Source organism: Temnothorax curvispinosus, unplaced genomic scaffold (assembly GCF_003070985.1).
Source record: "Temnothorax curvispinosus isolate PA1 unplaced genomic scaffold, ASM307098v1 QBEX01014367.1, whole genome shotgun sequence".
NCBI classification, from domain to species: domain Eukaryota; kingdom Metazoa; phylum Arthropoda; class Insecta; order Hymenoptera; family Formicidae; genus Temnothorax; species Temnothorax curvispinosus.
In genome coordinates this window covers 38112-50049 of record NW_020224147.1, presented here as the reverse complement: position 1 = coordinate 50049, position 11938 = coordinate 38112, and the positions used below count along the sequence as shown (strand labels likewise).

General features: G+C 43.9%; 1 protein-coding gene across 1 annotated transcript; it reads right to left on the bottom strand.

Annotated features, from left to right (window-relative positions):
- Positions 1–5322: 5322 nt before the first annotated feature.
- LOC112464630 (matrix metalloproteinase-19-like) lies at positions 5323–6270 on the bottom strand. The gene has a single exon (XM_025031754.1). The coding sequence runs from the start codon at positions 6268–6270 to the stop codon at positions 5323–5325; it is 948 nt and encodes a 315-aa protein (XP_024887522.1).
- Between the last annotated feature and the right edge of the window lie 5668 nt (positions 6271–11938).

The window sequence follows — 11938 nt, the reverse complement described above, 5'->3', positions numbered from 1 at the left end:
ACCTCGGAAGGAAGAGCGTTGGTAGCGAACAGTTATGACGTATAACACTACCAGTAATGACGTCACAACAGCATTTGGTAGCGCTATCATAGAGCTCCGCGAACAGCCAGTAGCGCTAGGTAGCGCTAATAGCGTCTCCCCGAACGCACTACAATGCCATTCTCTAATTCTTCCTTTAGATCCTCAATCCTTCTTATTCCCCCGATTCCATTCTTATTCCTCTCTCCCCAACTTCTCCACTTCCAACTTCTTTTTCTTCACCTCCCATTTTTGCTCTTCGTTCTCCAACTTCAGCAGCACCATTTCCCTTCCCTTTTCCGCGTCCCCCCCTATTCTCTTCACCGCTATTGCCTTCACTTTAGCTTTTATTCTTTCCAGTAGCTTTTCTGCCTCTTCTTTCCTCCCACCTCCTCTTACCTCTAACCCCCTTATCACTATATTTCTTCTTCTTTCCTCCTTCTCCTTCCTTTCCATCCTTCTCTCCACCTCCACTCACTCGCTTCGTTCCTCCCCCTTCTTCTCCTCCTTTCTCCCTTCTACTTTCTCCTTCAGTCTTCTTAACCTTTCCTTCATTTCTTTCTTCCCCTTTTTTAGTTCTTCTCTCTCCTCTCTCCATCTCTTCTCCTGATCCCTGAATTATTTTTTCATCTCCTCTATATCTCCTCTCTAATCCTCCTTCCCTGGTCCTTGAAATCCTCCCTTTGCAGCCGATGGCTAGGCAAGGCCCGGTCATCACCTGCATCGAGCCGCCATTACCGGTGCCAGTAGCCATTTTGTCAAAAATGGCGCGGTTGAAGCACGGTATACCAACGGTGATGCTCCAAAGACACGATCTGACGATGGAGGTGCAGCACACCAAAATGTGCATGTGCATCACCGCCACAGAGGACCATCCCTAAGATGGCGCCGACGAAGGGGAAACAATTACCGGCGACATTCCGCGGGACAGAAAACATAAGCGAAAGCCAATCAGGCAGCGCGATGTTACGCACAAAAAATTAGTTTCATTAGGCGCCATATTGCGCATACTAAGTTTGTTCGTTTGTGTTTAAGCGCCATATTGCGCAGAGCATTTAGTTTCCGTTTCAACGCCATATTGCGCGTACGAATTGTTTAGGCGTTGAACGCCATCACTAGTCAGCGAAGACTGATCCGCCATATAGGCAAGAAAACATTTATTTTGTATAAATAAAAATTTATATTTCTTAACAATACCTCCTTTAATACCCACCATTACGCGAGCGAGGTTAGGATTAAGAAAAACGCGTAATAGAGGACAAAAGTGACACTTTAAGGTTATGGACACACTCCTGGGACTCAGGAAAAAGGATTCCCGAAAATAAAAAACCACTTTCGAATATAGCTTCAGCGCGAGCCGAAGAATAAGATCCCGTTACTAATTGTACGATTTAACGCGTAGTTTACAAGATAAACGCGAAATTAAACGTTACTCAACGCGAATCGACTCCGGGACACCTGGTATACGTGTTAGAGCAATTTTTATATCGATAGCGCACCAGGTCCGCGAAGTAGCGAACCAAGCATCTTCTACGAGGACAAATGGTACCAATGGTTTCGGGAAGTCACGACGAATCTAACGTCAATGCACACTCCCGTCAATGGCGGACCATTACCCCGCGAAGTAGCAAACGGGATACCCCACGCGATAGCCAAGGGCACGATCGGCTTCGGGCAAGTCCGTAGGACGCGAATACCGAGGCGCCAACTACCTAGAGTCACTGCCCGCGGAAATAGCGAACGGTGCGTGATACGCGAATGCGAAAGCTGTAGGCAAGTTTGATGTCACCTGGCGAACACAAAAATACCGAGGTCGATGACGTACGACCAACGCCCCGGGAAGTAGGAACCCGAAGGTCTTCTCCTGGAAGAAACTCCAGAAATGGGTGTACCAGGTCACAGCGAACAACCCTATAAGGTCGGCGTCGACGTACGACCAACGCCCCGATAAGTAGCGAACCGTGTAAGGTAGACGATGCGCAAAAGTAAATTTACGTTTAGGGAAACAAGGCGAACAGCGCCAACGGATCAGCTGCAACGCCAGGCTAACGCCCCGCGAAATAACGAGCCAATAAGCGTACCGCGAAAATAAAAACGTAAGTGAGATACACAAGACCAAGGGAGAGCGAATCCAAGGTCAAAAGCATCCTTTAATGCACGCGAAGCTACTTAGCGAACGATCCATCAGATCGGCATAAAAATTAAGCTGTAAGCGCAGCGGCACACGTTCGTCACACTCATGAGGTGGATTTCCAGACTCGAAATTTCGAGAAGATGAGAGAGGGTGATACGAGCGTGTGGCATTGCAGCAACGGGGAGAACCCCGTAATAAGCGTGACGCCTTCTAAGCCAGCGAGACTTGGAAGACGCCACGGTACCGAAAGCTGTTGAAATTAATTAACGCGAGCGTAAAACGAGTCGGCGAATATACATGTATGCGAAATCGTAATGGCAACTATCGGGACACCCGATATATGTAGGAACTTTCCAGAGAAGAGAGTAAGGGACACAAAAACATGTTTGCGACAAACGACGAACGAACACGCGTGCAAGAATAGGAAGCGCACAGTAAGGGCATGTGATCCCAGATGGCGAACGCGTGATAGCGAGCGCGAGCGACCGCGAGGAAGGGCGAGCACTCGTGGAGTCTCTCGTCAGCCGTGATACCGTGCGGACGTGTATACGTATCATCTGAGCTGCGAATTACGAGAAGTCCCGCGTACGGAGCGAATCCGCTACCATTAACTTAATGTTGATACGTTCTTACAACGCGAACGTAGAATTGACGGCTCGCATAGTGCGGTTACGCGTGCAGAATATTAATTGTATTAAGAAGGAAAATATAATATTTTTTTACCCGAAACGTCTCGAGTGAACATTTATTTCCGACACGAAAAGATCTTGATCCCAAAATATCTACCTCTCTTACCTATCGGCGTTCACGACGGTAATCCCGTGGCGGTCCAGCGAAGGTCCCGAGGCAGTCCAGCAGTGCACGGCGGCAGTCCAGCGGCGATCCGTCCAGCGTACCTGAAACATAGAAGGGAATGACGAGGGCATCGTAAGGGTCAGTGATATACATTCTTATATCTTTCTCAGTGGGCACAGAGAAAACCGAGTGGCGACCAGTGATGCCGCTGTGCTGACCGACCAGCATGTTACAGCGTGTGGAGGGGATGCGCCGGGTGGGCTGCGCAAGGGCATAGCCACGCACACTAATGCAAGCTCCTCTGTCCGTGTACGCTTGGCGCAAAAAAGGACAGAACACGATCGTTGTCTCCTTCTCTCTTGTGCTATGACGTCGCTATGCCAGTGCCGGCTATGCCGGCACATATTTCAGATCTCGCGACTCTCCGAATCTCGAGTTGGTAAATCGATGGGCGACGTCATTTATTGTAAACTTAATCTTTTGTTATAAAATATCGAGATATAAGTAGGGGAGTAACAGCTACTCCGAGCCTCAAGCATGCGAGTTGCAGTTAGCGGAGTTTGGCGGGGGCTTCGCTGTCGCGGGGGGAACGCCGTAAGCGGTGGGAAAGGGGGTCGAGGGACGGTGTTAAGGGTCATCGAAGGGGGGGCGATGCGGGGGGAAAAGTCCCTAGGCGATTTACTAGAATTTGCCGGGCGAGGAAGGAAGCGCGACGCGAGGCGACGGCTGTTTACTGGTATTTGTGGGGACTTTGTTGGAAGTAAATTCTCTAGGTGGGTAATTGGGAATATCGTGCCGCAGGGTCGCCAACGGGGCTCTGCGCGGGGGGACGCGGGCGTTCCGAGGGGGCGCTCGGAGCGGCGCTCCCGCTGTTATCGACCGTTTTGAAAATCGCAATCTAATTTTTTCGCTCGCGCGCGTTCGGGCGCGTCCAAACTCGCCCGAACTCGTTCGAATTCGTTCGAGGTCGCTTCTCTCGACGTTCCGCGAAAATGCGTTTAAGGTCATTCGTTTCGCGGGTCTCGATCGCCTTTCTTCGTTGTTGTTCAGTATCGCAGTCTGAGCCGAAGTTCCCACTTTGATCGCGTTGGCGGCTATCTCCCGATAGCGCGAAAACTTCGCGTCGACCTCCTCGGTCGCCGCGCTCAGCGCCGAGACGACGCGATCGATGCAAAATTGGAGATCGTACAGCGTGAGCAGGGTTTTGAGCACCATCGCCACGCGAGCCAAGTTGGGTAGCTCAATACGTAGGATCGGCGTGTTGTTGATCACTTCGAATCGCAGCGTCATCCCTTCGATCGACATTAGCGAGGGGGGGCGAGTTTCATCGGAGAGACTGTGTTCCATGCACGACAATATGTCGCGTTTGCGCTCGACCAGTCCTTTCCACATGTCGAGCGTCAGGGAGATCTCCCTGCCTTGTTTGTCTCTCAGGACGATATCCACGAAGGCGTGTTATGAATACTGTACCCCGGTTACTTAATCGTGATACCTATGGCTACGTACTTGTAGCCAGTCGTCGTCGTCAGGACGCGCACCGCGGGCAATTCGACGGGCATGTCGTTGGGAGGGTAAGCTGGAACGCGACTCCTGACGATGACGACGATAATGACGATCGTCTTCGACGGGCGCGTCGGTGGGAGGATGAGAGCTGCGACGCGACTCCTGACGATGATGACGATAATGACGATCGTCCACCAAACTGATCTTTTGTATTTTAATGCCGTTGTCGTTCGCCTCCGAATCCGCCGTCTCCAAAGGGGAAATACCCCTCGGCGCGGGTCGATCGGCCAACGTCGAGAACATTTCGCACTGCGCGCTGCGCCAACCGTTCGTTTCTGATTTTTTTCCGACGCGTCGTATTCGGCCGACGATGCGATACTGATGCTTTAAGGGGACACATCGGTATAAGTAAGAAAGATCTCACTTATGTCGCGCGTGGCGTGGTGTGGGAAATTTGCGCGGTCCTCTACTTCCTTCGGCGAATGCGGCGATCGGAGAGCCGAACGCCGGTGTCGTCATCGTCCGAATAATCGCTCGCCGGTGACGTTAATGAGTTATCATTGAGGCGTACGATTTGATCGAGGAGATCGCGCAACTGCTGCAACAGTTCGGCCTTAGAGCAGACGATATTTAGTATCCGCAGATCGAATTTACCGGCCGACGAGACGGTCCTCGTAAATTTGTTGAATTTGTAGAACTGTGCCCGAGTGGTGAAGTACAGATTGCCGTCGACGTAGCGCAAGTTCGACGTCACGCCGCGCCGGTCGGTATTCCGGGAAACGTCACCTCGAGGGGCGTAAATTTGGCGACTCTCTTGTCCTTGTCGCATTCGTCTGTCTCGCTCACCAAGTTACCGTTGAACACCACAAAGGTTAATGTCCTCTGTGGGCGTTCACCGTGTTTTCGGGAAATCCGAGTTCTTGCAAGGTCTTCGGCCAACCTGGCCGCAGACTAAATTCCGGATATTGAAACAAGTATACCAAATTATCTACGAACACCACGAGATCGCCGGACGGGGATTGATAGGCGGCGGTCACGCGCGTGTAATTGTCGTGAAGAAAGCTCATGTAATTCGAAAGGGCTAAAGGTCCGTTGTACGTCCTACCGTCCAGATCGATCGACCAAACGTAACGCTTGTACGAGATGTACATTCGATTTTTTAAAATCAATATCCCGTTCACGCGATCGAGGCTGCACAGGTCCGGCGATGGCGGCGGCGGCGCCGGCGTCTGATGCGGGGGCTCGTTCGTACTTTTTTCACCGTACAAACGTTGAATGTCGGCGATGTCGTTTTGGTCGAGCTTCACCGGATACTGCTGGTCCGGCTGTATCGCGAACATCACCGATGTTTTGCGCCTATTGTGCACCAATCCGAGAGAGTGGCCGATCTCGTGCGTCAGCGTGTAATGCAGGGAGAACCTATCCGCGGGATGTTTATTGATGTAAATGTGCCACGGCTCGTCCCCGTCGACGTGCACCTCGGAGACGAACCCCGCTTGGTCTGTCGGGAGAGACGCGTGGGCGAGCACGTTGCCGGGACCGTCGAATTTGTCCGAGCAAATTGCTCCGTTTACCTTGGTATTCGTGTTATAGTGACGTAGGCGTCGCCAAGGTATTATAATGTCGGCATTTGTTTCGGAGCGTTCGAACGTCAATGCCGAATGCTGCGACCACAGGTCAAACGCGGCCCGCGCCGTGCTCAGCTCGGTCTCGTCGGCTAAGTGAAAATTCCACGTCAGGTGCGTCTTCGGCCATTTGAATAGGCTCGTTTTCGTTCCGTGCTTCAGGATATCTCGGAAACCGCATCGCGGTTTACTCATCAATTGCAGCGTTTCGTTGTTGGGCGTTCCATCGCCGGGTAAATCGTAGTAATTCTGAAAATCCTCGAACGCTTTGCGAAGAACGTTGTTTCGTCTCTGAGCCGGAACCGCGTCTACGTCTTTGGACTGATATCCGTATTTTTGCAGGTAATCGAACGTGAGCGCATAATTTTCGTCCGTAATTGTGGGATTGATGCACCTCGCGGCGATAAAACACGCGGTTAACGCGATTACGCGCGAGCCACATCGTCGAGAGCGAGAGAGACGGCGGAACTGCGATGACGGCGCGTTGCGATTTGAGCGCGATCTCGACGAGCGCTCCGGATGCGAACGTTTACGCGAGGACGCTCGTTAGCAATAACGCGGATAGGTGGCGGCGAAGGACTCGGGTGGGAAAAAAATGCGTCGAAGATTCCGGCGGATGAGTCGGCTTGATAAAAATGCATTATTTTCCTCAATGCATTTTTTCCTAGATGTAAAAAAAAACGCTATTCTTATTGTATTTATTACCGCGATATCTTCCCTTTGTCGCGCTTTTTCGGCGCGGATAGGTGCGGCGGCGGGGTCTCGGGTGGGAAAAGAATGCGTCGAAGATTTCGGCGGATGAGTCGGTTTGATAAAATGCATCGTTTCGTCGATGCATTTTTTCCCGGATGCAGAAATGCTGTGTTTATTATATTTTTTTTATCGCGATGCCCTCCCTTTGTCGCGCTTTCTCAACGCGGATAGGTACGGCGGCGGGGGTCTCGGGTGGGAAAAAACGCGTCGAAGATTCCGGCAGACGAGTCGGTGTGATAAAATACATTGTTTCCTGGCTGTAAAAAAATGTTATTATTATATTTGTACCACAATATCCTCCTTTTGTTGCACTTTTTCGATATAAAGAAGTCGTGGCTAGAGCGGGGGGTCTCGGGTGGAAAAAAATTGCGTCGACGATTCCGGTGGATGAGTCGATTTGATAAAAATGCATTATTTCCCTCGATGCATTTTTTCCTCGACGCAAAAAATGCTATTTTTAGTATATTTTTTTACCGCAATATCCTTTTTTTTGTTGCACTTTCTCGATACATAAAGAGCTCGAGGCTAGACTTGGGTGTAGTCTATCTGTATTTTTTTACGCGAACTATTGTATACTATTGAGGCATAATGGATAAAGTGAACGAACTTTGCGCAATTTGTGACCAAATGCAAATTCACGTAACGTCCGTAGCTACGGCTACGGACGAGTTCCACCAAGCGATCCTACAGTTGCAGGATCGACTCTTTAACATCGTACAAAGAGCGCCGCTTTGTCTCCATTTGACAGTTTGCGTCGACGAGGACGCACATATGCAGGATCGCTTGTAAGTTTACAAACGTAAAATTATATTTTTTTATCAAAAATAAATAACGCTGTGTATTTATTGATGATATTTATCAATAATATTTATTTTTGACGCAAAGGACTTATCGTATCGCTGTTAAGAAAAGCGCGCAACCCCATCCGGTTATATGCTGCAAGAATTAGAAGCATTAATCGCGATGCTGCGCGATTTGACCCGTCAGCGAATAAGCGCAGCGAGGAAGGTGACGACGAATATAATAATAAGGACGGTAATCAAAATGATGACGATGAGGATGAGAGCGAAAGAAAAAATATTGATCGTGACATTATAAATATTGACGGTGACGTCCCCCAAGTGTGGGCCTCCTTATCTAATAAGTAATATATAATGTAAAAGTTTTAAAAAATAAATAATTAAAATAAATATTGATTATAAAGTAGTATAATAATACTCAAATATATACTACATAAAATAGAAAATATAATGTAGTATATAGTATAGTAAATATAGTAGGTATAGCAAATATAATATTGTATAAAACAAGTAATAAATATTATATATATGTAAGCCACTTTGTAAGGAACTTAAATGGAGTGAAGGTTCGGTTCAAGAATCAGCACGCAAGATGCAGTAATCAACTGTAATATTAATGATGTGTACACATTAGCAAAGGCCGGAGATATTACAGTAAACGAGTAAACTTAAAACTAACCTGAATCAATACAATTGCCGATAGCAAGCCTTTATCTACCTCCGTACGATAACATCAATGCTCGCAGCTCGGAGTCTTGTTACATACTGACTCTCACGCACGAGTCGACCAGCGGCGACAAAGCCAAGCTTGATAACTTACAAGCTTACATCCCCCCTTTTAAGACCGAGGGTACACTCCATCGGATTGAGGAACAAGCTTGCTCGCATGAAAAATATTTGACTCATTTTTTCTAAATCTACTATCTAACAAAAACATTACATCAGAAATTTTATCTTTAATTTTAAAAGGACCTGCTCTAATTGGATCTATTTTATCTTTGTTCAATTTATTAACGCTTTGTACATAGACTAAATCTCCTACTTTATAATCTATCCGTTTTACATTCTTATCGTAATATTCCTTATTCTGATTGTGAATTTCTTTTGAATTTCTAAAAGCTATTTTCCTATTGTTGACCAAATTCGTCAAATTATTATCGTTTACTTCATCGGGTAGAAATGAATAGTTTAGTCCTGTCAGCAAATAATTAGGGGTGAATCCGGTCGAACTGTGAATTGTGTTGTTGTAATCTTTTACACATTCCTCTGCTACCTGAGGCCATGATTTATTTTTATTCTCATGAATTTTACATCGTATTCTGTTTACCAAAGTCTGATTTGTCCTTTCGTTTAGTCCATTAGAAAACGAACAATCCACTGCTGTAAAAACCAATGCTACTTTCTGTTTATTTAAATATTGCTTAAACTGTGCCGAGTTTATACCAGGATACTGATCTGATAAGACTAATTTAATACTCCCATCTTTTTCTACTTTCTTAATTAATTTTATGAAATCCTTTGCCACTTGAGTCTTTGAAGTTATTACGTAAGCGAATCTTGTGATATGATCCACCGCCAAATGTAAATATTTTTTTGTACTTTTATTGCCTTTGAAACCTCCTATTGTGTCTATAGACACTATTTCGAGAGGTTCCTTTGCTGGACCGAGTTGAGACAAAGGTGCTTTAAAGCAGCCTATTCTTGATTTGTTTTTGATGTAAGTTTCACAAGATCTACAAGTTAATCTTATGTGTTTATACATATTTTTAAAATAAAATTTTTGGCCAAAAGTTAAAATTAAATGTTTTGTGCCTATATGACCCTGATCAACATGTATATCAGTAATGAGCGACTTTCCGAATTCTTCAGTGATCCATATTTTTTCTCTATTATTTAAAATTTTATAAATTATATCATCTTTAATAATGCATTTATCATCGATCTTTAACAATTTTTGATTTTCTTTGATATCATTCAATTTCAATAAATTTGAAGTTTTAATCACAGAATCATTATCTGTATCCTCGTGTGATTCCAAAACCGGATTTCTAGACAAACAATCAGCTTCAATATTGTTTTTACCTGGATTATATACAATTTTGAAATCAAAATGTGAAATATAATTCAAAATCTGCACTAGTTCCATATCATTACTTTTCTTTATATTGAAATTTTCCAAGGGTCTGTGGTCCGTAAATACCAAGAACTTTTTCCCCAACAGTTAAAATTGCCAATATGAAATGGCTTCTTTAATGGCTAAACATTCTATAAAGATGGCTTTCTTCTTTTTCTGAGCCTCTGTCAACTTTCTAGAAAAGAAAAACACCGACTTCAAGGAATTATCTTCCTGTGGCTGCTTCAATATTGCTCCAACTCCTTCAATACTTGCATCAGTGAAAATATATATTGGAGCCTCTGGATCAAAAATTGCCAAAGCAGGAACTGTACACAAATATTCTTTTGTCGAATTAAAACTGTTCCTACACTCTTCAGACCAATCGAAAGATACCTTATTTCTTAACACTCAAAGGATCCAGTAAGACAACATGATTTGGTATGAACTTCAAATAAAAATTAATCTTACCTAAAAATTGTCTAACTTGTGTTTTTGTTTTGGGTGTGGGAAACTTCTTAATGGCCACTAAATTATCATTTATTGGTTTAATCCTATTGCTTCCAATTTCGTGTCCCAGATATGTTATCCTTTCTTGGGCGAACTTACATTTATTTTTATTCAATTTAAAACCTTGTTCATATAGTGCTTGCAGTACTTGCTCTACATGGTATACATGCTCTTCGTAAGTCTTAGAGAACACCAATATATCGTCTATATAATTTACTGTGTAAGCATCTAACTTGTTTTTTCTTATCACACTTGCTAAAACTCTTTGAAAAATAGCAGGAGCAGACTTCAAACCAAAGGGTAAACATTTCCACTGCCAGTGTCCGTGATGCGTCACAAAAGCCAACTTATATCTGTCCTTTGCACGCACCGGAATCGACCAAAACGCCGAATTCACATCCAATTTTGTAAAGAACTTACAATTTCTGGCGCGTATAGTAAGATCATCTATCCTTGGAAAGGGCTGACTTTCTGGCACTACTATTTTGTTTAACTCTTTAAAATCAATACACAAGCGTGATCTTTTTCTTTCTTCTCTCTTGAAAACCATGGTTACAGGAACTGCATAAGGACTGCTTGACTCCTCTATTAAACCTGCATTTAACAAATCTTCTACTTGTTTCTCTATTTCTAATTTATCTTGAAATGAGCATCTATAAGGTTTCTTTGAAATATATCTATTTTCTGTCAGTTTCACTGTGGCTTCATAATCCTTTACTGTTCCTATATCAAACTTTGATTTGGCAAAGATTATTTCCTTTTTTTTATAATACTCTCCATTCTATTAGTACTTATTTCATTAATGTTATTTTGCTTATCTAAATTTTTTTTCTTGTTTCTGTGATATAATCAAATTTTCATCCTGACAGAGCTTGAATTTTTTTATTGCGTCTAATCCTAATAAAAATTCACAATCAAAGCCTCCCTTAACAATGAAAAACTGAAATTCCTCTTCTAAGTTACAAATTTTAATACGTATTGTTACAATCTCCTCCGTTTTCGCCGTTCCTGCTACACCTTTAATGGTATCTCTCCCACCTATTATTTGTTTAATATTTCTTTTATCATTCAAAAATGTACTACTAACTAGAGAAACATTGGATCCGGAGTCATATAAGCCAGTTGCTGGGCAACCATTTGCAAAAATCTTAATTTTAATAAGTGGGAGGACTATTCGTTTTTTGTATCCTCATGACTTGCTACTACTTTCTGTATTTCATTATTATTTGTAACCTTGATATTTTCGTTTTTTAAATTTTTAATTTGCCTATCTTTATTACGGCATGCACTTTCTGAATGAAATCTATTTTTGAAGCCTAACCTATCACAAATGCTACATGGTCTTTTTTCATTTAGAGTTCTTTTGTTTACATTATCATTTTTCGATTCGTTAATCTTACCAAATTGTTTTAATTTTGACAATAAATTTTCTATATTTATAATAGATTTTCTATCTGACTTATTTTGGATGAAATTTGGTAAGCTAATTACAATCATGTTAATTTGTGTGTTTATAGACAAGCTATCATCCGCTTCTAACAATAATCTTCTTTTCTTCAACGCATATTCTAATAGCGAGCCATTATAAAACTTAAAGTTGTAAGCATACGTTATATCTGTCCAGGACTGTGCAGAGAAGGTATCAATAAAGGCGTTATTCCACGCCTCCCAATTTAGCAAGGAGTTC